Source organism: Patiria miniata, unplaced genomic scaffold, assembly GCF_015706575.1.
Source record: "Patiria miniata isolate m_02_andy unplaced genomic scaffold, ASM1570657v1 HiC_scaffold_25, whole genome shotgun sequence".
In the NCBI taxonomy this organism is placed as follows: domain Eukaryota; kingdom Metazoa; phylum Echinodermata; class Asteroidea; order Valvatida; family Asterinidae; genus Patiria; species Patiria miniata.
This window is the reverse complement of record NW_024037064.1, coordinates 14,990,397-15,016,023: the sequence shown is the minus strand read 5'-3', so window position 1 is coordinate 15,016,023 and position 25,627 is coordinate 14,990,397. Positions and strand designations below refer to the sequence as shown.

Sequence of the window (25,627 nt, the reverse complement as noted above, 5' to 3'; positions counted from 1 at the left end):
CAGCGTGCGGCTCCCATACCGTAGCTTTACGTGGGGCTGTGGCAGTGCGTAGCCCCGTGTAATTCTTATATACATAATTCTGTAGTAGTCTATAGGCCATTTTGTTTGAGGACCGTAGTATAGGCTTTCTTTTTTTGTACATTTCCGTCCCATCTGAGCAAGTTGCTCAGATATATATATAGTCCCTGTAGCCCCCATTCTGTATATTACTCCCTTTAATTCTTTCCTGAGCAGGTAGCTCAGGGAGCATTTTTTTTTGGGTAAATTTTATAGTAGTAGCGAGTAGCTACGCCCCTTATTCCAGGTGTATATACATAACGTCCTTTCCCCGCGCAGATAGCCCGGGAGCTTATTTTTTGTTACTTCTTTCGTCAGTCAGCAGCTGTGACTGACGCCTTATATTTTTCTCTGTTTTTCCATTTTACTATTAGAAGAGAGTATCCTAGATCACCATGGCCGACGTCTGGCATAAAGACAAGGCCTTGGAGGTTAGGTTTGAAGATGTTACGTCAGCGAAGTCGGTCTTTGACAAGTTCAAAGGAATAGGCATTGAGGCAGCTCAACACTTGTCGGCGATGCAGCCCTTACAAGGGAATAAATTTGAAGTTGTTTTTAAGACCGCTCAGGTTTGTAAGGAATTTTATCCTAAAGTAGCAGACATAGATGGGTGCACTGTCACCAAGTTTAATGACATTGTCATTGTTACAGTTCATTATGTCAGTATGGCCATCCATGACAGCATTGTTAGAAACATCCTAGGCAAGTTTGGCCAAGTTCTCGCAGGGAGATTCACCACGTATGGGGACAACCCCACTGTATTTAATGGTACCAGGCAGTACAGGATGAAGGTGACCTCCGCCATTCCAACAGTAATTAGGATAGGGGATCGTAATGCCTGGATTTCCTATCCCGGGCAAGTCCGAACTTGTGCCCGTTGTGGCCAACAAGGACATTATGCCCGAGATTGCAATAACATAAAGTGTTTTAAATGCTTGCAGGTCGGCCATGTGGCAAATGAGTGCCCAAATAGTACAAAATGCACCATCTGCGAGGAGGAGGGGCATGGCTTTCGGGCCTGCCCCAAATCCTTCGCCAGAAAAGTACAACCGGAGAGAGGATGGAGTAAATCAACTACGGCTCCACCTCCTCCTCCTCCACCACAGCCAGCAGGGGAGAGACTTAGCGTGAGTGAGGCGGATGAACAACAACTTCCCGCCAAAGAATGTCCCAAGTGTAAGAAAATGTCCGGGCCTTTTCACTCTAGCATTGTTTGTTTTTCATGCAAAGGTTCTCTTCTTCCTGAATCTTTCAGAGTTCTCGAGTGCGCCCTTTGTAAGGGCACAAATGGTCCACCCTCCCTCGTATGTGACAGGAACATTTGCAGACAAGTGGTAGCCCCTGCTCAGGACGACGGGTTTCGAGTTGTTCGGAAGAGAAAGGGTTCCGCAAAACGGACCCGATCACCGCCGGACGCTCCTGCTAGCAAAAAACCTGCTCCTTCTGCTTCGGATCTCTTTGGCTCCAGCGACTCGTCAATGGAGCAAGATCAGGTAAAACCAAAAGGGAAAAAAGCAGTATCTTCTTCTGGTTCTTCCTACTCCTCCTCCTCCTCCTCTGGCTCGTCATCTGACTCGTCGGATGTCGAGTCCGAGGGCGATTCCACCGCCAACGAGGTCGATGGAGTGGACCCTGTGAAGACAGAAAAATGTACAAAACATATTAGCTCGCTGAATCTCCCTGGTATCAGCAAGCCAGCAAGATGCAAAGTTTCGTCCTGTTCTTTTACCTGTCCCGCATGGTCTGGCCTAGTCAGACATGCCTCATCGGTGCACAAGGACACCACACTTACTCAACTTAAGTGTCCCTGGTGCAAGTTCAAAGCATATACGCCAGGCAGGTGGAGCCGGCACATTTGCCGGAGACACGCTGCTGACGCCATCTTGAAACAGGCGGGTTTCTTCAAGAAATTCATATAAATTTTTCCCTTAATTAAATGGCATTTCTCCAGGCATTCTTCCTTTTTAACCTAATGATTACTATTTTTACCCTTAATGTAAATGGCATGCGTGAATTTCACAAGCGCCACCAAGTTTTTCACCTTTGTCTTGATTATGACGTTTGTTTTTTGCAGGAGTGCCATATAACTGGCCCCGAAGATCTGCAACTCTGGAAATCGGAGTGGAAAGGGGACATTTTAGCCAGTTACGGTACTTCTTCTTCTTGTGGCACTGCCATTCTTTTAAATCCACGTTCTTCTTTTAAACTGTCAGATTTTAAAAGTGATTTGCAAGGGAGAATTGCTAGCTGTTTTTTAGATGGGTCAGGTGGTCGCTTTAGACTGATTTCAGTCTATGCTCCTAATGACCCCCTTCATAAAAAGAATTTTTTCAATAATCTTTCCCAGTACTTTACTGGGAATTGTCCATTCATCTTGGCGGGTGATTTTAATTGTGTACTTAATTCTGCTCTGGACAGAATAGGTACATCTTCTGTCACCTGCGACATCGGTCACCAGGAACTTCGTTCAATGTGTGACGATTTTAATCTGATGGATCCTTGGAGGACCACCTATCCTGATGATAGATATTTTACTTGGAGAAATGCCTCAAATACCATTCGCAGTCGGCTGGACCGATTTTATATTACTAATTCCTTGAAGTTTATTACCATTTCGCATGTGCCTGTCTACTTCTCAGACCATGATGGTGTTGTTTTTAACTTTAACCCTTCCTCTCTTCCTAAGAGAGGAAGAGGATATTGGAAATGTAATACTTCCATTTTAACAGATGTGATCTTTCAAGAAGCTTTTAGGACAGCCTATTTAGGGTGGCGAACACTCAAAGAAGGTTTTGATAACGAGTTGGATTGGTGGGAGGATGTGAAGCTTCGTAGCAAACATTTAATTATAGCCCACTCTTGCCGTCTTTCTCAGACCAGAAAAAAGGAGAAAGATCGTCTTCTTTCTCATCTTGAGCGGATCACTTCCCTTCTGAACCAAGGGAGCAAGGATGAGAACCTTCTTGCTGAATATAACAAAGTTAAACTTTCTCTTTCTGAATTAGATGATTTTTTAGCCGAAGGAGCGAGGGTGCGATCCCGCATTCATCGTCTGAATGAAGGAGAGCACCCCTCCAGCCAGTTCTTCAAGACAGATTTTAATCATAAAAAAGCTTCTTCTATCTCTTCAGTTAAGCGCCCTGACGGGACTGTCTCTTCTTCGCCCTCAGAAATTGTAGATATTTATAAAGATTTTTATGCTTCTTTGTTCTCGAGGGATGAAACTGTTGACAGTTTCCAATCCTTCTTTTTAGATCAGATCTCTGATACTCTTTCCGAAGAGAATATTAATAATCTTGAAGTTCCTCTTTTGTCTAGTGAACTCGACGCTGCTGTGCGGGGTATGCAGAACGGCAAATCCCCCGGCAGCGACGGTTTGCCTAAAGAATTTTATTTCACCTTCTGGGACCTCATTGGTCCAGATTTGCATAGTGTTTTTAACACTTCTTTTGATTTACAGATTTTGGCTAATTCACAGAGAACAGGCATTATCACCCTCTTGGACAAGTCAGGTGATCCCGCCTTGCCTCAAAACAAAAGGCCTATTTCTCTGCTCAATGTGGATTATAAAATTCTAGCTAAATCTCTTTGTAACCGTCTTTCTTCAGTTCTATCTTCTATCATTAGCCCTTTTCAGACCTGCGGGGTCAAAGGGCGCTCCATTCACGATAATTCCCGGCTTTTACGGGACCTTGTTTTTTACGCAGACGAGAGGAAATTAAATTCACTTTTTATTTCTCTTGACCAGCAAAAAGCTTTCGACCGTGTAAACTGGTCTTTTCTTTACCAAGTTCTTCACAAGTTTGGTTTTGGGCCTAATTTCATCAGATGGCTCAAAATATTATACACTGACATCTTCAGCCAAGTTCTTGCTAACGGTTTTCTTTCCGAGTCCTTTTCTTTACAGAAAGGTGTTAGACAGGGCTGTCCCCTGTCTCCTCTTCTTTATGTTATTTTCATCGAACCCTTCGCTGCGGCTGTCCGTAACGATAGGGGCATCCAAGGTATTTTTATCCCTGGCAGTAACAATTTGCAGTGTAAAATTTTACAATATGCGGACGATACAACTTGTATTGTTCGCAATATTTCCTCGCTTCATAGACTTTTTAGCATTATAGGTTTGTTTCAAGGTGCAAGTGGCTCAAGACTTAACGTCACCAAATCTCAAGGTTTTGTTTTAGGTGAATGGCGAGAGAAACTCGGGGATCTTTACCCCATTTCTTGGACAACAGATCCCATTAAAATTAATGGCTTCTGGGTCGGCAAAGGAGACATGGCCGTCAGAAATTGGGAAGACCGCCTAGTAAAACTCCAGTCTTCAGTAGAAAACTGGAATAAACGCCACTTGTCACTAATTGGTAAAGTGACTGTAATTAACACAGTCCTTTTATCTTACCTTTTGTATGTAGCTCCTGTCTACCCGCTGCCGGTCACCGTGGAGAAGAGGATCAACAAGATCATCTTTTCTTTTCTATGGTCCGGTAAGACGGAACTAGTACGCCGGTCCACTGTTTGTCAGTCTGTCGACAGCGGTGGCCTAGGTGTTTTTAATATTAGATTTAAAGCTGATGCTCTTTTTATTAAGGGTTTCAGCTCGCTTTGTAGTCATGTAGCTCCGCCTTGGAGTTTTTTAGCTCTTTTCTGGTGTTCCATTTCTCTTCGTAACTTTCTTCCGACTGGTCTCTTCTCTAATAGCCGTCCTCATTCCTCGACGGTCCCTCGCATTTATGTCAAGTTCTGTCATCTCATCCTTTCTCTCCCTAATGTACTGTCTATTAACTGGAACACCGTCACTGTAAATAATCTTTACAATGTGTTTTTAAATCAAGTGTCAGTGGCGCTTCCGCGCACAGACATCAATTATGCCGTCCTGCATTGTTCATTTATTGTGAACAACTCTTTAGATCATTTCCTGCGGGACTTAAACTGGCGCATTGTTTGGAGCGCCGTGAAGACGGCTCAGCGCCTTTGTTCGTGGGGCATTGGCCGGGGTAAGTGCCCTCGGCCTAATTGTAACAGCAATGAGTCCCTTTTGCATTTGCTATGGGACTGTTCCTTTGTTACCGTGCTGTGGGATTGGGCCACGTACATGGGTGTACGTGTTTGCGGGCCCACTTTTTCCATCTCCCCAGCAGTGGTATTTTTCGCAGAGGGTTTTAACCCCACGAACAAGACACACCGTTTCGTCTGGTTTTTGATTTCCGTTTTGAAGTGGCAAATTTGGAAGTCCCGCTGCCAAGCCTTGTTCGACGGCAACTACGTTGACCGTCTGACCGTTCTCCGTTCTACTAAGTCTTTTATTCATAAGCGCATAGAGGCGGATTTTTTGCGTTTAGATCGAAACAAGTTTTTTCTTTTGTGGAACGTCGGCGGCTCTGTTGTTTCTATCAGAGACGACCGCGTTCTCATCAATTTCTAGTCTTGCCCGCAACGGCTTTATTTTCCCCCCTCCTAGATATTTAAGTAAGTTTGTGTAGTTTGATGCTAAGTCTGTCAGGGTTAATTTTAGTTTTTTCCCCCCTTTTTTCAGGTTAAGGAGTAGAGGCGCCTGTCCCCTGGAAAGATCGAGACTTCACCGATGCTGCGGGTCTCCTGCAGCGGGACAGGCGTATCCCCATACTGAGGTTTGGGAGACGGACTTAGTATCCTTTATTGTTTATTGCCGTTGTTTTGTTTATTCTTCATCCGCCTCTTTGTCTGCTTTTGTTTTGCTTTTTCTTTTTTCACGGTTCGTCAGGTTCTTTCCTTGCTGGCGGGCGAGTCGCGCCATTGGGCCTGTTCCGTGCCGGCGGGCGGGTATTGCAATTGTGATGCCTGTTCGTCGGGGCGGGCAGGTGCGGTGATGGCTGGCATAACCGGCTTGGAGGGGACGCGACTTTTTTTTCTCATCTGCCTCTTTTTCTGCTTCTGTTTGGCGCGTTTTGTCTAACTGTTTTTCTTCTTTTGCAGCGGGACTTCCCCGAAGAATAATTTTTTTGCTGTAGACAGCCTCGTCTTCGGTTTTTCGATAAATATTATCGAATTAAAGTTTACTTGGTGTTTTTAAAGTAGTAGAATACCTGTTTGTAACGTATTTTTAGCTTTTTAACTGCTAGTCTTTTTATCACTGTTTTCTGTGTATCCTTTTTAGAAATTCTTGATATAAGATTGGGACATTTTTCGTCGTTTGTGACATTTTCGTCGTCCGGTGACTTTTCCGTTCTCAGGTGTTTGTCCTTTTTGGTGTTTGTGTTTTTTCTGGTTTAGGGCAGGGGGGCTCGAGACCCCAGCACACTGTACTTCGGCGAACTGGTAAGTCGACCTGCCCGGGACCTTCTTTGTCCCAAATCAAAAAACAGTATCTGTTCTTTTTAGACAGCCACGCCTCCCCGGAGCTCCGGGTTGTCTTTGAAGAAAATCGAGTTTTACCTCGCGTGAGAGGATAATTTTGCTATCTGCGTTTTCGTCTTGGTTTATAGACCAAGTGGGTCTAGTTTTTACAGATTTTTGTTTCATTTTTGGTGATATTTTGGGTGTTTTTCGTGTTGGTTTTTCGTTGCTGGCTGTGTACGCAGTGCTGTACACGCCAGCCTATTCATTTGTACACGTCTTTTGTTTGGGCCGTGGCAGCGTGCACGGCCCATTCGTTTCTACGCGTTTCTTTGTTTAGGCCGTGGCAGCGTGCACGGCCCTATTCATTTGGGTGGGGCTGTGCGTGTGCATAGCCCCGTGAAGTCCTTTGTTGGGGGAATTTTCTCCTTTCTATAGCGTTTGCGGGGTTGGGACCCGTGTGCTTGTGCTGCGGCTTGTGACCCGTTACGCAGCCGACTACCGCCGTTACACTAGGTGGTGGGTCGGCAGCGGGGAGCGAGCCGTAGCGCGGGTATTGCGGGCCTGTAGGCTCGGGGTTCTCTGCACTACACCGGTGGGGAATTTCGGGTCTGCGGGGCCTGGCCTCCGCGTTCATTTTTCTTTCTTAATCACAGGTAGGCAGTTGCTACCTGTGATTTATCTTCTTGTTGAGTGAGTCAGCAGTTGTGACTCACTCTTCGTTGTATATATTTAATATAGTCAATACCGTTACAAGCTTGTAACGGTATTTCTTATTTTTGTGAAAGAAATCCCAGTCGGATTTTTCCTTTCCTTTTTTCTTTTTCGGCTTAGCATGCCGTCAAACGGTAGCGAAGCCAGGCGTCTCCGAGCCCTCGAGCTTAGTTTTGGGGGCAAGGAGACGTCAAGTGATGTTTTCAAGGCCCTCAGGGGGGTCGGGATTATCCCGGCCAATCACCTTGAGGCCTTGCAACCACTACCTGGCGGCCGATTTGACATGACGTTCAAATCGGTCGCACTAGCTCGAAAGTTTGAGCCAGTTTTAGACCGGCTTCCAGGTTGCCGTGTTTCATCATTCGGCCTGAAGCTGGTCACTGTCAAGTACGTTGAGATGGACGTGGACGACAATGTCGTCCGGTCCATCTTGTCTAGGTACGGCAGGGTCCACAGGGGAAGATTCCAAACCTACCCTGAGGAACCTGCCGTATTCACTGGCACCCGACAGTACTTAATGTCGGGTGTCAAATCTATACCGTCGGTTCTCCGCATTGGGAACCGCAACGCCTGGGTCGGCCACTCCGGCCAAACCCGGACGTGCGCCCGGTGCGGGGACCCGACACACTCGGCAAACAAATGTAGTACCGTAAGGTGCTACAAATGTTTGCTTGTAGGCCACCCTTCTGGGGAATGCCCCAACAGGGTGGTTTGTACTTTGTGCGAGGAGGAGGGGCATGGCTTTAAGCTGTGTCCCAAATCCTTCGCCAGGAAAGTTCAGCCCACCAAACGGTGGGCTGATGTAGTAGTGCAGGGGAAGTCTGCTCCGGTACCATCTGTTGGAGCGGAATCCTCTCCTGCCAAATCTAGTGGGTTGGAGTCTTCTCCGTCTTCCCCCGAGTCCACGCCCGTTTTGGACGTGGCGGCGGCGGAGAAGTCCAACCCAGCTGTAACTCCCGGGTCTGATTTGTCAGACTCGGAGAGTTCCGAGTCGTCGAATTTTGAATTGCCTCGAGCAGCGTGTATTCAATGCTCGAGGCAGATAGGCCCTCTGAAGTCTCCGGTCGCGTGGGAATGTTTCCATTGCGACCGTGGGATTTCGAGGGCTATGCCCTTTCATGTGGCCGGCTGCGCAGACTGCACGGGTATTAACGCCAAGCCCGTGGTGTCTTGCGACGCCATTGACTGCCAGGCGGCTGCAATAGATAGGGCGGTGGGTTTTTTACCCGTTAGAGGGAAGAGGAAGATGAAGAAGAGGGCTCGTCATCCCTCTTCTGGCTCCGATTCTCCCTCTTCGGGTGCAGTCCCCAAAAAAATCTCGGGGAAATGTCTCTCAGACTCATCTGAGTCTGAGATGAAAGTGGATGAGCCTACAAAGTCATCCAAAACTAGTGCTGTCCCCCGCACAACACCTTTGGGGGACACACAAACTAGCCGGTCCGAGCCCCAGGGCCCGGATACGGACAAGCGGGTGGGGGACAGTAGTTCTCCCCCCGCTGCCACTCTAGACTCGGGTGGTAAACCGAAAGGTGATCCACCCGAGTAATATGTTCACTTCAGCACACCATGGTCAATTTGCTTTCATTGAACGTCAATGGAATGCGTGACCCCGTGAAGAGGAGACGCGTTTTTAGTCTTTGCCGGGAGTATGATATTTCCTGTCTTCAGGAGTGTCATATTTCTGGCAATGACGATTTAGTTTCTTGGCAGGCGGAGTGGAGGGGGAAGATTTTTGCCAGTTTTGGCACATCTTCTTCCTGCGGGACCGTCATCCTTCTGCCTGCCAAAAGTCCTTTTGAATTTTCTGATCTTTCCATCGATTCTGATGGAAGGATCGTTTCAGGAATTTTGCGCGGTCCGGGGGGAGGAAAGGGTGTGCGATTGTGCACAGTTTATGCCCCGACTGACCCCAGGTCGCGTCGTCTCTTCTTCACGGAGTTGTCTTGTTTCTTGACGGGTAGTTGTCCTGTTATTTTAGCAGGAGACTTCAACTGTGTCCTGGATTTAGAGCTTGACCGCCGTGGTTCAGATTCCACATCTTGTGGGATCGGCGCCGCGGAGCTCGGTCACCTCATTTCCGACTTTTCTTTTAAGGACTGCTGGCGGTCTTTCAACCCGTCCACGCATTCTTTTACATGGCGAAATGCGGCAAACACGATCACTAGCCGGCTGGATCGTATTTACACATCCAGTTCGGTGGGTGTCGTGTCTTGCGGGCATTCGCCATGCTATTTCAGTGACCATGACTGTGTTGATTTGAAATTTAATTTCCCGGAGATTGCCGGCGCCGGTCGGGGTTTTTGGAAATGTAATGTTTCCGTCCTGGCCGACGCTGGCTTTCAAACGGATTTTCGAAAGGCTTATGCGGGCTGGCGGACTCTCAAGGAGGGGTACGGAAACGAACTCCTCTGGTGGGAGGACGTCAAGTCCCGCATTAAGCGATTTATTATTTCCTTTTCTTGCCGCTTGGTAAGAAATAGACGACGGCGCAGGGAGTCACTTGTGGCTGCCCTGCGCTCAGTCGTTTCCGCCCTCAATTCCGGGCAATGTAACCCTGAGGTTCTTGCTCGGCACGAGGAAATTAGAAACGAGCTTGCTAAACTGGACGACTTTGAAGCGGAGGGGGCTCGGATCCGTGCGCGGGTTCGTGACCTCGAGGAAGGGGAGAAGCCGTCCAGGTATTTTTACCAGCTCGAAACCTCTCAGGCTCGGAAGAAAACTATTTCTTCCGTTTATAGTCCTGGAGGGGACATTGTTTCCTCTCCGGAAGAAATCTCGACAGTTTATAGAGATTTTTATCTCGATTTGTTTTCGGCCGAGCCTGTGGAGGTTGAATCGCAGTCTCCGTTTCTAGACTCTCTGTCCAATGTTTTGGACGAAGCGAGCCGCATTGACTTGGACAGCCCACTTGGGCTGCCTGAGCTCGATGTGGCTCTACGTAGTATGGCCAACGGTAAGACTCCTGGTGGGGACGGCCTGCCCAAGGAATTCTACGTGAAGTTCTGGGATTTGGTCGGTCCCGACCTTCTCGGGGTCTTCCGTTGTGCCTTTTCTTTAAATAGTCTAGGTGATTCCCAGCGATTGGGAATCATCACACTTTTAGAGAAGGGTGGGGATCCGCTTGATCCTAGGAACAAGCGTCCTATATCCCTTCTTAATGTTGACTACAAGATCCTGTCGAAGGCCTTGTGCCTCCGCCTTGGTCGGGTGTTGCCCGACATTGTCGGTCAGTTTCAAACTTGTGGCGTCAAGGGGAGGTCCATCCATGATAATATCAGACTCCTTCGGGATCTGGTAGCATTCGTGGATGGGAAGAACCTTGACTGCCTTGTTATTTCCCTAGACCAGCAGAAGGCCTTTGACAGGGTCAATTGGGATTTTCTTTTTAAAGTCCTCGACCGTTTTGGTTTTGGGCCTAATTTTAGGCACTGGATAGAGCTGTTGTACACAAACATATCCAGTGCCGTTTTAACTAATGGTTCTCTTTCAGAACCCTTTTTAGTCACGAGGGGAGTGAGGCAGGGTTGCCCCCTCTCCCCTCTTTTATACGTGCTTTTTATCGAGCCTTTTGCTCAGACTGTCATTAAAGATAGCCGTCTTGCCGGTCTGACAATCCCTGGGGCCAGTGGCCTCGAATGCAGGGTTCTGCAGTACGCAGACGATACAACCTGCATAGTTCGGGATTTCAGATCGGTGAGGCGGTTGTTTGGCATCATCGATGCATTTTCTCGTGCGAGCGGGTCTCGCCTTAACTTCGCCAAGTCGAAAGGCTTGGTTTTTGGCTCATGGCCCGACTGCCTTCCCGACGAGGTCCCTATCCAGTGGACCAGAGACCCGATTAAAATCAACGGTGTCTGGGTTGGCGGTGGGGACATGGGCCCTATGAATTGGAGAGAGCGGATCCCCAATCTGCAGTCCACTTTGGACATGTGGAAAGGGAGGATGCTCTCTCTTTTAGGCAAGGTGTTGCTGGTCAACACCTTGATTTTAACTCCGTTGTTTTTCTTGGCCCCGGTTTATCCTCTGCCGGTTTCGGTAGAGAGGGTTATTAACCGGGCCATTTTTTCGTTTATTTGGTCTGGCAAGACTGAACTTGTAAAAAGGTCAGTCCTTGTCCAGACTTTAGCTAATGGTGGCCTTGGGGTCACCAATATTCGTCACAAATGTGACGCTTTCTTTGTCAGTGGGTTTAGGGTTTTGTTGAGTGACGATGGTCCTCCTTGGAGATTTTTTTCTCTGTACTGGGCGGCCTCGTCACTCCTTGGGGTTCTCCCCCGTAACATCTGGAGGAATGATACCCCACACGCCCTCCAACCCACTGGGTTTTATCGCCATTTTTGCAGGCTGGTCCTGCTTGTATCTACAATTTCGCCGGATATTGACTGGGGGCCAATTACGGTCCGACAACTGTATGACCTGTTGTCAGGTCAGCAGCCGGTCCAGTGTCCGGCGGTTAGGTGCGATGATTTTCTTCATCTTTTTAAATTGTGTCACTCCTCCAATTTGAGTAACCGCTTGCGCGACTTGAATTGGAGGGTGATATGGGGGGCCTTGAAAACTTCCCAACGTTTAGGCCATTGGGGCATTGGTGACGGCCAGTGTCCTCGGGTTGGCTGTGCCGCTCCCGAGTCACTGGGCCACGTTTTCTGGGACTGCCCTTTTGTTTACATTTTGTGGGCATGGGTCGAACACATTGGTGGTAAAGCCCTAGCCCGCTATTTTTCCCTGACCCGTTCCTGCGTTTTGTATGGGTCAGGGCTAGAGACCAGGCCAGACTCTCTTCTGGTCTGGTATTTGATTAGCACGGTGAAGTGGTTGGTTTGGTGTTCGCGCTGTGAGACATTGTATGATGGCTCACGGCCGGATGCCGACCACGTGCTTCACCGTGTCAAGGCTGCGGTCAAGAACCGCATTCGTTTAGACTTCGTCCGGCTGGACCGGGCCAAGTTCCGCACCATCTGGTGCGTGCGGGGAGCGGTATGTTTCATCAGAGACGACCAACTTGTCTTTAGGTTGTGATTTTGTTTTTTTGCACTATTACAGCCTTGAGACTTTCGCTCCTTGTTTATCTCGGGCCCCTTAGGTCCTTTTTTGTGGGAGCCTTTTGCTCCTTGTTTTTTGGGACCCTTTAGGTCCCCTTTTTGTGGGAGTTCTTTTGCTCCTGGTTTTGGGGCCCCTTAGGCCTTTTTTTACTAAGCTTGGCTTTTTGCTGGCTTTTGTTGTTTAAGGACCGTTTCGGTTCCTTAGGTCGGACCTGTGAGCGTTTTCGCTCTGTTGGTTAGGACCCTTTAGGTCCTTTTTAGTGCATGTTTGCTCGCACGAGCGTTGTTGAGTCCGGAAGTTCCATGGTATAGTTTTCTGTTTGTATATTTTCCTGCCAGTCAGTTAGGGTCGTACCCTACCATGGTAATGCGTGGGTAGCGTGGCTACACAGACTGCATGTCTTGTCTTTGTCAAGTGTCTGTTTGTTCTTGATAGTAGGTAAAAGGGTAGGGAGGCTCGTAGCCTCACTTACTAAGGTGTAGTGTGACTACCCTATCCTGGGATCTTCTTTAGGAGGATCCCGAAACCAAAAAATTAGTATCTGTTCTTTTCAGCTTAATATCTGAAACGCTGTTCATTGAACAGCCAGTATATTAAACTGATTTTTGGATTTGGGCCGTGGAATAGAGGCTTGCCTCGTCCCGGCCACGGGTTGGCCCGGTATAGCAGTACATCCGGGATTCGGCCCACTCCCTTCGGGGAACATAAATTAATACAAAAACAGGTTCTGACTACGGTGCCCCGTCGTTAAAGGTTCGTTTTCTTTTGACGTTTTGGTGACAGGGCTTTCACATTGAATTACGGTAAATATTAGTAAGTGTGTAAAGTCTTGTTAAATTATGATGTTGGCGTTTCCATTGATTTCCGTTCAAGGTGTAAAAAAAAAAAAAAAAAAAAAAGGCTTGGCCACGACCCCTCTGTGTCTGGTTATAAATGTATTGTTTGAGTCTCGTTGCAATATGTTTCTAGGCATCTTCTTCCTTTTCTTATTTGTTATCCCTTTTCCCCCTTGTTTTGCTTCTGATTTGTTTGTTTCCCAGGATGAGTGCTCCTGCCACGATTGGTCGCCAGAGGGCGCCGTAACAGTTGATGGCTTCGCATGCTCATATCGCGTCCGCGCATGTCCTATAAGTTGCCTCGCCGGGGCTGGGATGGCCATTGAATCATCTACAACCGACTGAGGAGACACAAACATGTCTGGCCGTGGCAAAGGAGGAAAGGGACTAGGCAAAGGGGGTGCCAAGCGACACCGCAAGGTTCTCCGAGATAACATCCAGGGAATCACTAAACCAGCCATTCGTCGGCTGGCCCGCCGCGGAGGAGTCAAGCGTATCTCCGGGCTCATCTACGAAGAAACCCGCGGAGTCCTCAAGGTTTTCCTGGAGAACGTTATCCGCGATGCAGTCACCTACTGCGAGCACGCCAAGAGGAAGACTGTCACTGCAATGGACGTGGTGTATGCGCTGAAGAGACAGGGACGCACGCTGTACGGCTTCGGCGGCTAGACACCATATTCAAAAATCAAACCGAACGGCTCTTTTCAGAGCCACCACTATTTCAAAAAAGAGATTGAATCTTGATTTTACTCGATTTCACTTGTCCTTGTCATGTGTGTTCTTAGAGTTGCTTTTCCCCTCCCTATTTCCACTGTAAAACATGTCTGGTCTCCATTTTTTGTCAAAGTCGATTAAGTAATAATTACTGGGTGCTCGTCTCAGGATATAGCGGGGAACGTATAGAGGGATCCGTGACATTTTGTTCGCGAATGGGTGTGTGTGATTATTGTCTTTATTACAAAACAAACATAAACAGCAGCCAGGGAAATCCGTATGTTTGTCACTTTTCTTTTAGGGGGTGGGGGAGGGGGTGTTTATTGGGGTTCAATTAATCCCAAGTAGGGGGTGGGAGAAATATTGTAGTCACAACGATCCCAAATGGATTCTGTTGCCGAGGGCTCATAATACTATAGGCTCGGAAAAGCAGCATTTTCGATTGAAATTTAACGTCTATACTTTTTCAACGTACGGAAATCGTGATCACTGAAGCGTCTCCGCTTGGCCCCCGAAGCACCCAATCGGAAGATAGCCCATTGTTAGGCTTCCAACCTAGGATGCTATGCGCCGGCCTTAAGAGGCGGGGTCCGTTCGCTCAATCTGCACTCAGTTGTGATCACCGTTCATCAAACCATACCCTTGACCATGGCGCGCACCAAGCAGACGGCAAGAAAGAGCACCGGGGGGAAAGCCCCCAGGAAGCAGTTGGCCACCAAGGCGGCCCGCAAGAGCGCACCGGCGACTGGCGGTGTCAAGAAACCCCATCGGTACCGACCGGGAACCGTCGCCCTCCGTGAGATTCGCCGCTACCAGAAGAGCACCGAACTGCTGATCCGAAAGCTGCCATTCCAGAGACTTGTGCGTGAAATTGCACAGGATTTCAAAACTGAACTGCGATTCCAGAGTTCTGCCGTCATGGCATTGCAAGAAGCGAGCGAAGCTTACCTCGTCGGCCTCTTCGAAGACACCAACCTGTGCGCCATTCACGCCAAGAGGGTCACCATCATGCCCAAGGACATCCAGTTGGCCCGCCGAATTCGGGGTGAACGAGCTTGAGCACGTTGTGTGCGCAAAAAGAAATAAAACTAACGGCTCTTTTCAGAGCCACTACTTCTTCAAAGAGAGATTAAGTCCAATCCCTGAGTTTTCCTTCAAATAAAGAATAAAGGGCCGTTGATTTTTTTCCGAATTATTATTGTTGATATTCTGTCCAAATACATTCCACTTTTTGGGTTCTATACGTATGCCTCATCCGAAACGTGTTCCAGGCAAAATTGAATTGTTATGGGCATGGTAATAATGATATATATTTCCTATCTGTTTTGACAATTACAGGTACTCGTTCTCTTATTTTCGTCGGTTTTGCGTTACATTGTATGATTCATTATAAATGGATGGTGCATAAGGGGGAAACAACATTTAAAGAAGTATTGGTGCACTACGACATATTAATTCGCCCTCCGCTGGAGATGACTTTATTATTTCCCAGAAATTCAGTAGACAATAATATTTAAGAAGGACACTTATACACGTGTCAGTCTGAGAAAAAGGCTAAAAATACCCTTGCCGGGGAGGGGGGGGGGGGGGGTCGTGCCGTGCGTGCATTGTATAACTATGCACGCATACCGCTTTCTTCACGCATGGGTTAGCGGTCACTGGCGGGAAAGTGGACGATGCATGGGTGGTCAGAATCCAAGCTGTGCACAATAAAAGCCGGCCAAGACGTGCTGGTCTTTCATTCGATCTCACGATCCGATACATTCCAAGTCCTCCAATATGGCTCCCAAAGTTAGCGGAAAAGGTCAGAAGAAGGCCGGAAATACTAAGGGTCCGGTTAGCGCAAACAAAAAGAGGCACCGGCGTCGCAAGGAGAGCTACGGCATCTACATCTACAAAGTGATGAAACAGGTGCACCCCGACACCGGAATCTCGAGCAAGGCAATGAGCATCATGAACAGCTTTGTCAACGACGTGTTTGAGCGCATCGCCAGCGAATCTTCTCGCCTCGCTCTCTACAACAAGAAGTCCACCATCACAAGCCGTGAAGTGCAGACAGCAGTACGCCTACTTCTTCCCGGGGAGCTTGCTAAGCATGCAGTCAGCGAAGGCACCAAGGCCGTCACCAAGTACACGACTTCAAAATAGAAATTTTGAAGGCTTCAAAACCAAACGGCTCTTTTCAGAGCCAACACAGTTTCCAAAAAGAGATTTGCCAGTCAGCTCAGTTCGCCCGATCAGCCCATTTCTTAGGTTTTACAACTAACCTTTTTTTATTCTGTTGTGTCCCTTTCACTCTCTCTCTTTTTTTTTAATATGCTTTTACCCTTCGTGAGGCGAGGGGAGGTAATGCGATTAAAGTTAATCCCTGAGTCTTGTCGTCGTCGTAAACACATAATTTAATTTATGCCACAGCCTTTTTCAATTGGTCATTTCTTTCAATCTCCGGACGAGTGCTTGCATTTTGTTGAGTGGGTTACTATTAAAAAATAAATTAGGATTTCGTCTGTGGGATGTTACAAATATCTAGCAAGAAACCGAGGCCAGTTTTAACCGCCGCGTGAGAGCAACGAATCACTGCCATTGTGCGGAGGCTGGTCGAAAGATCATGGGACTTCTTCGGCGGAATAACAATAAAACGTCTTAAAATGGAGGTAAGAATGTTGCATGTTTCTGTGTTTTATCTAGTGATTCCATTACTTTGAACGACGATGACACAGTTGTAATTTTTTGTTCCCTCGTCCCCCGCGTCCAAAATGGATGCGGTGCACCCAACCGTGCGACGGGCACGCCCGTGTCGCGTGATTGGCTACTTGGCACGCTTCAGCCAATCCACCAGAACGCTATAACTAGTGTTGTGTTTTCCAAGTGGGTTCATTCACACACCACCTTTACTGCAGAGTACATTCATCTTCTGTCACTATACTGTCAAGATGACTGGGCGAGGAAAGAGCGGCAAAGCAAGAAGCAAGGCCAAGAGCAGGTCCTCCAGGGCGGGACTCCAGTTCCCCGTGGGTCGTGTTCACAGATTTCTGCGTAAGGGCAACTACGCCCAGCGTGTCGGTGCCGGTGCACCGGTCTACCTTGCGGCAGTGATGGAGTACCTTACCGCGGAGATCTTGGAACTGGCCGGAAACGCTGCACGAGACAACAAGAAGACGAGAATTAATCCCCGCCATCTGCAGCTTGCTATACGCAACGACGAGGAGTTGAACAAGTTGATGAGCGGAGTTACCATCGCGCAGGGTGGTGTCCTTCCCAACATCCAGCAAGTTCTTCTGCCCAAGAAGACCGCCAAAGTGTCAAAGTAAAGAAAAGAACTTACTTTGCATCCACAAACCCAAAAGGCTCTTTTCAGAGCCACCACAACCTTCAAAAAAGAGATTTGTCGCTGCCTGTCTAACTCCACCTCTACCTTCACTCATAGCCGAAATCAATTTCTCTAATTTTTTTATAAACAATAGAACACTGTTCCAGATAGAATTCCCACTGTGTCCTTTAACTTAATCATTATGCAAAATTTTACGCACTGCGTATGTGACCGGCCGGCCGGCTGAGTACATTAGCCATACATGTATGTATATGCATTGTCTTAAATGTTGCCTCATGTAGAATGTGAATGACTTATTCACCAAAGGTTACAAAAATGGACAAATAATGGTGCGTTGACATTTGTTTCCCGTTTGTTTCTTTTCTTTCTTTCTCTCTCTTCAATTAACTCCCCGCGGGACCGCATTGATATTGATACATAAGTATTATAAGCGCAAATGAAAACGGTATGACGAATGTTTTCTTTTCTTTCGAATTTTCTTCTTATAACTTCATGACGAAATAAACAATAAATCAATGAAATAAAATAGTAATTATTACAAAAAGGGGAAATAAGTAAGTGAAAAAATAACAAAACAAAACAATAACCAAGCAATTAAAGGAAAGCGGCAGGCTGGGACTCGAACCCACGGTCTATTACTTTCTACATGTGCTCTCTAACCACTCGGCCACGGAGCTTACTGACAAACTGAAGTATTTCCCCGCCCCTAATGTGGGACCCATTGGCAGGCCCTGAGAAATACCCAGATGGGAAACGCCGAGGCGCGATGACCGGGAGTGTTGAAGGGCGCCATCTATTGATATGCTTGTCCCGGTACATCGTACGTACGGCATTTAGTGCCGACGCTCTCGCTCACTGATGCATTGATCCCATTTTTTGTCTGGATTAATTTTTTCAACAAGATTTTGGGTGAAATATGATCGAGGTGTATGAAAATGCATGATAGAAATATTTTTAAGAATGTATATGTCTCTGTTAATCTGAGAAAGCCGGAGATTTCTTGCTCATCTCTCTCTCCCCTGGTTTCGTTGAGTTGCGGTGGACGCGCAGGAGTCTTTTTTTTTGTTTTCACACCAGGAAACAAAAAAAGGCAAAAATAAATAATAAGAAGAACAATAGCAAACAGTATTTCAAGACGAATAATCCCTTTCCGCGCTATTGTTTTAATATTAATCGTTATCGCTTCTCGGCCTTTTGGCTAAGATCATTGCACTTTGGTCTAAGTCTTGGTCAGGAATATCAGGAGGAGGTCCAGACTCGGCATTGCACTTTGCCTTGAGACTGTAAGGCCCCGCCCCCGAAGCGGTCCCCGGCTGGTTTCCCAAGGGCGGCCAGTTCGGGTGATCCTACCTTGGTGGTATCCCTTCGGGGTGTTTTCTGTGCATTTGGCAAGTGGTTGGTACCTAGTGCCACCCCCAAATGTACAGGCCTATGTGTGTGGCCTTCGGGCCGTTTCTATGTTGTCAGTTTTATGTAAACCTTCGGGTTTTGCGTGTTGTTGTTTTGTCCCGGGCAGGAGGGTTCGCAACCCTACTAGCTTGGTCCGGCGTGGTCGGCCTGCCTGGTTCCCCACTTGTGGTCTTGTGGGGGAACCCTAAAAAATAAGTATCTGTTCTTTTCAGCTTAATATCTGAAACGCTGTTCATTGAACAGCCAGTATATTAAACTGATTTTTGGATTTGGGCCGTGGAATAGAGGCTTGCCTCGTCCCGGCCACGGGTTGGCCCGGTATAGCAGTACATCCGGGATTCGGCCCACTCCCTTCGGGGAACATAAATTAATACAAAAACAGGTTCTGACTACGGTGCCCCGTCGTTAAAGGTTCGTTTTCTTTTGACGTTTTGGTGACAGGGCTTTCACATTGAATTACGGTAAATATTAGTAAGTGTGTAAAGTCTTGTTAAATTATGATGTTGGCGTTTCCATTGATTTCCGTTCAAGGTGTAAAAAAAAAAAAAAAAAAAAAAGGCTTGGCCACGACCCCTCTGTGTCTGGTTATAAATGTATTGTTTGAGTCTCGTTGCAATATGTTTCTAGGCATCTTCTTCCTTTTCTTATTTGTTATCCCTTTTCCCCCTTGTTTTGCTTCTGATTTGTTTGTTTCCCAGGATGAGTGCTCCTGCCACGATTGGTCGCCAGAGGGCGCCGTAACAGTTGATGGCTTCGCATGCTCATATCGCGTCCGCGCATGTCCTATAAGTTGCCTCGCCGGGGCTGGGATGGCCATTGAATCATCTACAACCGACTGAGGAGACACAAACATGTCTGGCCGTGGCAAAGGAGGAAAGGGACTAGGCAAAGGGGGTGCCAAGCGACACCGCAAGGTTCTCCGAGATAACATCCAGGGAATCACTAAACCAGCCATTCGTCGGCTGGCCCGCCGCGGAGGAGTCAAGCGTATCTCCGGGCTCATCTACGAAGAAACCCGCGGAGTCCTCAAGGTTTTCCTGGAGAACGTTATCCGCGATGCAGTCACCTACTGCGAGCACGCCAAGAGGAAGACTGTCACTGCAATGGACGTGGTGTATGCGCTGAAGAGACAGGGACGCACGCTGTACGGCTTCGGCGGCTAGACACCATATTCAAAAATCAAACCGAACGGCTCTTTTCAGAGCCACCACTATTTCAAAAAAGAGATTGAATCTTGATTTTACTCGATTTCACTTGTCCTTGTCATGTGTGTTCTTAGAGTTGCTTTTCCCCTCCCTATTTCCACTGTAAAACATGTCTGGTCTCCATTTTTTGTCAAAGTCGATTAAGTAATAATTACTGGGTGCTCGTCTCAGGATATAGCGGGGAACGTATAGAGGGATCCGTGACATTTTGTTCGCGAATGGGTGTGTGTGATTATTGTCTTTATTACAAAACAAACATAAACAGCAGCCAGGGAAATCCGTATGTTTGTCACTTTTCTTTTAGGGGGTGGGGGAGGGGGTGTTTATTGGGGTTCAATTAATCCCAAGTAGGGGGTGGGAGAAATATTGTAGTCACAACGATCCCAAATGGATTCTGTTGCCGAGGGCTCATAATACTATAGGCTCGGAAAAGCAGCATTTTCGATTGAAATTTAACGTCTATACTTTTTCAACGTACGGAAATCGTGATCACTGAAGCGTCTCCGCTTGGCCCCCGAAGCACCCAATCGGAAGATAGCCCATTGTTAGGCTTCCAACCTAGGATGCTATGCGCCGGCCTTAAGAGGCGGGGTCCGTTCGCTCAATCTGCACTCAGTTGTGATCACCGTTCATCAAACCATACCCTTGACCATGGCGCGCACCAAGCAGACGGCAAGAAAGAGCACCGGGGGGAAAGCCCCCAGGAAGCAGTTGGCCACCAAGGCGGCCCGCAAGAGCGCACCGGCGACTGGCGGTGTCAAGAAACCCCATCGGTACCGACCGGGAACCGTCGCCCTCCGTGAGATTCGCCGCTACCAGAAGAGCACCGAACTGCTGATCCGAAAGCTGCCATTCCAGAGACTTGTGCGTGAAATTGCACAGGATTTCAAAACTGAACTGCGATTCCAGAGTTCTGCCGTCATGGCATTGCAAGAAGCGAGCGAAGCTTACCTCGTCGGCCTCTTCGAAGACACCAACCTGTGCGCCATTCACGCCAAGAGGGTCACCATCATGCCCAAGGACATCCAGTTGGCCCGCCGAATTCGGGGTGAACGAGCTTGAGCACGTTGTGTGCGCAAAAAGAAATAAAACTAACGGCTCTTTTCAGAGCCACTACTTCTTCAAAGAGAGATTAAGTCCAATCCCTGAGTTTTCCTTCAAATAAAGAATAAAGGGCCGTTGATTTTTTTCCGAATTATTATTGTTGATATTCTGTCCAAATACATTCCACTTTTTGGGTTCTATACGTATGCCTCATCCGAAACGTGTTCCAGGCAAAATTGAATTGTTATGGGCATGGTAATAATGATATATATTTCCTATCTGTTTTGACAATTACAGGTACTCGTTCTCTTATTTTCGTCGGTTTTGCGTTACATTGTATGATTCATTATAAATGGATGGTGCATAAGGGGGAAACAACATTTAAAGAAGTATTGGTGCACTACGACATATTAATTCGCCCTCCGCTGGAGATGACTTTATTATTTCCCAGAAATTCAGTAGACAATAATATTTAAGAAGGACACTTATACACGTGTCAGTCTGAGAAAAAGGCTAAAAATACCCTTGCCGGGGAGGGGGGGGGGGGTCGTGCCGTGCGTGCATTGTATAACTATGCACGCATACCGCTTTCTTCACGCATGGGTTAGCGGTCACTGGCGGGAAAGTGGACGATGCATGGGTGGTCAGAATCCAAGCTGTGCACAATAAAAGCCGGCCAAGACGTGCTGGTCTTTCATTCGATCTCACGATCCGATACATTCCAAGTCCTCCAATATGGCTCCCAAAGTTAGCGGAAAAGGTCAGAAGAAGGCCGGAAATACTAAGGGTCCGGTTAGCGCAAACAAAAAGAGGCACCGGCGTCGCAAGGAGAGCTACGGCATCTACATCTACAAAGTGATGAAACAGGTGCACCCCGACACCGGAATCTCGAGCAAGGCAATGAGCATCATGAACAGCTTTGTCAACGACGTGTTTGAGCGCATCGCCAGCGAATCTTCTCGCCTCGCTCTCTACAACAAGAAGTCCACCATCACAAGCCGTGAAGTGCAGACAGCAGTACGCCTACTTCTTCCCGGGGAGCTTGCTAAGCATGCAGTCAGCGAAGGCACCAAGGCCGTCACCAAGTACACGACTTCAAAATAGAAATTTTGAAGGCTTCAAAACCAAACGGCTCTTTTCAGAGCCAACACAGTTTCCAAAAAGAGATTTGCCAGTCAGCTCAGTTCGCCCGATCAGCCCATTTCTTAGGTTTTACAACTAACCTTTTTTTATTCTGTTGTGTCCCTTTCACTCTCTCTCTTTTTTTTTAATATGCTTTTACCCTTCGTGAGGCGAGGGGAGGTAATGCGATTAAAGTTAATCCCTGAGTCTTGTCGTCGTCGTAAACACATAATTTAATTTATGCCACAGCCTTTTTCAATTGGTCATTTCTTTCAATCTCCGGACGAGTGCTTGCATTTTGTTGAGTGGGTTACTATTAAAAAATAAATTAGGATTTCGTCTGTGGGATGTTACAAATATCTAGCAAGAAACCGAGGCCAGTTTTAACCGCCGCGTGAGAGCAACGAATCACTGCCATTGTGCGGAGGCTGGTCGAAAGATCATGGGACTTCTTCGGCGGAATAACAATAAAACGTCTTAAAATGGAGGTAAGAATGTTGCATGTTTCTGTGTTTTATCTAGTGATTCCATTACTTTGAACGACGATGACACAGTTGTAATTTTTTGTTCCCTCGTCCCCCGCGTCCAAAATGGATGCGGTGCACCCAACCGTGCGACGGGCACGCCCGTGTCGCGTGATTGGCTACTTGGCACGCTTCAGCCAATCCACCAGAACGCTATAACTAGTGTTGTGTTTTCCAAGTGGGTTCATTCACACACCACCTTTACTGCAGAGTACATTCATCTTCTGTCACTATACTGTCAAGATGACTGGGCGAGGAAAGAGCGGCAAAGCAAGAAGCAAGGCCAAGAGCAGGTCCTCCAGGGCGGGACTCCAGTTCCCCGTGGGTCGTGTTCACAGATTTCTGCGTAAGGGCAACTACGCCCAGCGTGTCGGTGCCGGTGCACCGGTCTACCTTGCGGCAGTGATGGAGTACCTTACCGCGGAGATCTTGGAACTGGCCGGAAACGCTGCACGAGACAACAAGAAGACGAGAATTAATCCCCGCCATCTGCAGCTTGCTATACGCAACGACGAGGAGTTGAACAAGTTGATGAGCGGAGTTACCATCGCGCAGGGTGGTGTCCTTCCCAACATCCAGCAAGTTCTTCTGCCCAAGAAGACCGCCAAAGTGTCAAAGTAAAGAAAAGAACTTACTTTGCATCCACAAACCCAAAAGGCTCTTTTCAGAGCCACCACAACCTTCAAAAAAGAGATTTGTCGCTGCCTGTCTAACTCCACCTCTACCTTCACTCATAGCCGAAATCAATTTCTCTAATTTTTTTTATAAACAATAGAACACTGTTCCAGATAGAATTCCCACTGTGTCCTTTAACTTAATCATTATGCAAAATTTTACGCACTGCGTATGTGACCGGCCGGCCGGCTGAGTACATTAGCCATACATGTATGTATATGCATTGTCTTAAATGTTGCCTCATGTAGAATGTGAATGACTTATTCACCAAAGGTTACAAAAATGGACAAATAATGGTGCGTTGACATTTGTTTCCCGTTTGTTTCTTTTCTTTCTTTCTCTCTCTTCAATTAACTCCCCGCGGGACCGCATTGATATTGATACATAAGTATTATAAGCGCAAATGAAAACGGTATGACGAATGTTTTCTTTTCTTTCGAATTTTCTTCTTATAACTTCATGACGAAATAAACAATAAATCAATGAAATAAAATAGTAATTATTACAAAAAGGGGAAATAAGTAAGTGAAAAAATAACAAAACAAAACAATAACCAAGCAATTAAAGGAAAGCGGCAGGCTGGGACTCGAACCCACGGTCTATTACTTTCTACATGTGCTCTCTAACCACTCGGCCACGGAGCTTACTGACAAACTGAAGTATTTCCCCGCCCCTAATGTGGGACCCATTGGCAGGCCCTGAGAAATACCCAGATGGGAAACGCCGAGGCGCGATGACCGGGAGTGTTGAAGGGCGCCATCTATTGATATGCTTGTCCCGGTACATCGTACGTACGGCATTTAGTGCCGACGCTCTCGCTCACTGATGCATTGATCCCATTTTTTGTCTGGATTAATTTTTTCAACAAGATTTTGGGTGAAATATGATCGAGGTGTATGAAAATGCATGATAGAAATATTTTTAAGAATGTATATGTCTCTGTTAATCTGAGAAAGCCGGAGATTTCTTGCTCATCTCTCTCTCCCCTGGTTTCGTTGAGTTGCGGTGGACGCGCAGGAGTCTTTTTTTTTGTTTTCACACCAGGAAACAAAAAAAGGCAAAAATAAATAATAAGAAGAACAATAGCAAACAGTATTTCAAGACGAATAATCCCTTTCCGCGCTATTGTTTTAATATTAATCGTTATCGCTTCTCGGCCTTTTGGCTAAGATCATGTGTAGTATCTGTTCTTTTCAGACAGCCACGCCTCCCCGGAGCTCCGGGTTGTCTTTGAAGAAAATCGAGTTTTTAGATCGAGTGAGAGGATAATTTTGATATCCACCTTTTTGTCTTGGTTTATAGACCAAGTGGGTCTAGTTTTTACAGATTTTTGTTTCATTTTTGGTGATATTTTGGGTGTTTTTCGTGTTGGTTTTTCGTTGCTGGCTGTGTACGCAGTGCTGTACACGCCAGCCTATTCATTTGTACACGTCTATTGTTTGGGCCGTGGCAGCGTGCACGGCCCATTCGTTTCTACGTGTTTCTTTGTTTAGGCCGTGGCAGCGTGCACGGCCCTATTCATTTGGGTGGGGCTGTGCGTGTGCATAGCCCCGTGAAGTCCTTTGTTGGGGGAATTTTTTCCTTTCTTTAGTGTTTGCGGGGTTGGGACCCGTGTGCTTGTGCTGCGGCTTGTGACCCGTTACGCAGCCGGCTACCGCCGTTACACTAGGTGGTGGGTCGGCAGCGGGGAGCGGGCCGTAGCGCGGGTATTGCGGGCCTGTAGGCTCGGGGTTCTCTGCACTACACCGGTGGGGAATTTCGGGTCTGCGGGGCCTGGCCTCCGCGTTCATTTTTCTTTCTTTATCACAGGTAGGCAGTTGCTACCTGTGATTTATCTTCTTGTTGAGTGAGTCAGCAGTTGTGACTCACTCTTCGTTGTATATATTTAATATAGTCAATACCGTTACAAGCTTGTAACGGTATTTTTATTTTTGTGAAAGAAATCCAAGTCGGATTTTTCCTTTCCCTTTTTCTTTCTTGGCTTAGCATGCCGTCAAACGCTAGCGAAGCCAGGCGTCTCCGAGCCCTCGAACTTAGTTTTGGGGGCAAGGAGACGTCAAGTGATGTGTTCAAGGCCCTCAGGGGGGTCGGGATTATCCCGGCCACTCACCTTGAGGCCTTGCAACCTTTACCTGGCGGCCGATTTGACATGACGTTCAAATCGGTCGCACTAGCTCGAAAGTTTGAGCCAGTTTTAGACCGGCTTCCAGGTTGCCGTGTTTCATCATTCGGCCTGAAGCTGGTCACTGTCAAGTACATTGAGATGGACGTGGACGACAATGTCGTCCGGTCCATCTTGTCTAGGTACGGCAGGGTCCACAAGGGAAGATTCCAAACCTACCCCGAGGAACCTGCCGTATTCACTGGCACCCGACAGTACTTAATGTCGGGTGTCAAATCTATACCGTCGGTTCTCCGCATTGGGAACCGCAACGCCTGGGTCGGCCACTCCGGCCAAACCCGGACGTGCGCCCGGTGCGGGGACCCGACACACTCGGCAAACAAATGTAGTACCGTAAGGTGCTACAAATGTTTGCTTGTAGGCCACCCTTCTGGGGAATGCCCCAACAGGGTGGTTTGTACTTTGTGCGAGGAGGAGGGGCATGGCTTTAAGCTGTGTCCCAAATCCTTCGCCAGGAAAGT

The 25,627-nt window shown here is 47.4% G+C and overlaps 1 protein-coding gene, 2 non-coding genes and 1 pseudogene across 3 annotated transcripts; all 4 read left to right on the top strand.

Moving 5' to 3' along the window:
- The first annotated feature begins 118 nt into the window (after positions 1-118).
- On the top strand, positions 119-2,063 carry LOC119733365. Its single transcript, XM_038206951.1, has one exon. It carries the CDS (start codon positions 453-455, stop codon positions 1,974-1,976), a length of 1,524 nt encoding a protein of 507 aa, XP_038062879.1. The 5' UTR covers positions 119-452; the 3' UTR covers positions 1,977-2,063.
- Positions 2,064-12,625: 10,562 nt separating this feature from the next.
- LOC119733586 lies at positions 12,626-12,818 on the top strand. The gene has a single exon (XR_005271925.1). It is a non-coding gene; the product is annotated as a U2 spliceosomal RNA (small nuclear RNA).
- Positions 12,819-18,582: 5,764 nt separating this feature from the next.
- LOC119733491 lies at positions 18,583-18,767 on the top strand. The gene has a single exon (XR_005271860.1). It is a non-coding gene; the product is annotated as a U2 spliceosomal RNA (small nuclear RNA).
- A 5,362-nt stretch (positions 18,768-24,129) lies between these two features.
- Positions 24,130-24,306, top strand: LOC119733540 (annotated as a pseudogene).
- Positions 24,307-25,627: the final 1,321 nt, after the last annotated feature.

Coding starts and splice junctions, on each gene's coding strand:
- LOC119733365 (XM_038206951.1), top strand. CDS start 453: ATGGCCGACGTCTGGCATAAAGACAAGGCCTTGGAGGTTAGGTTTGAA.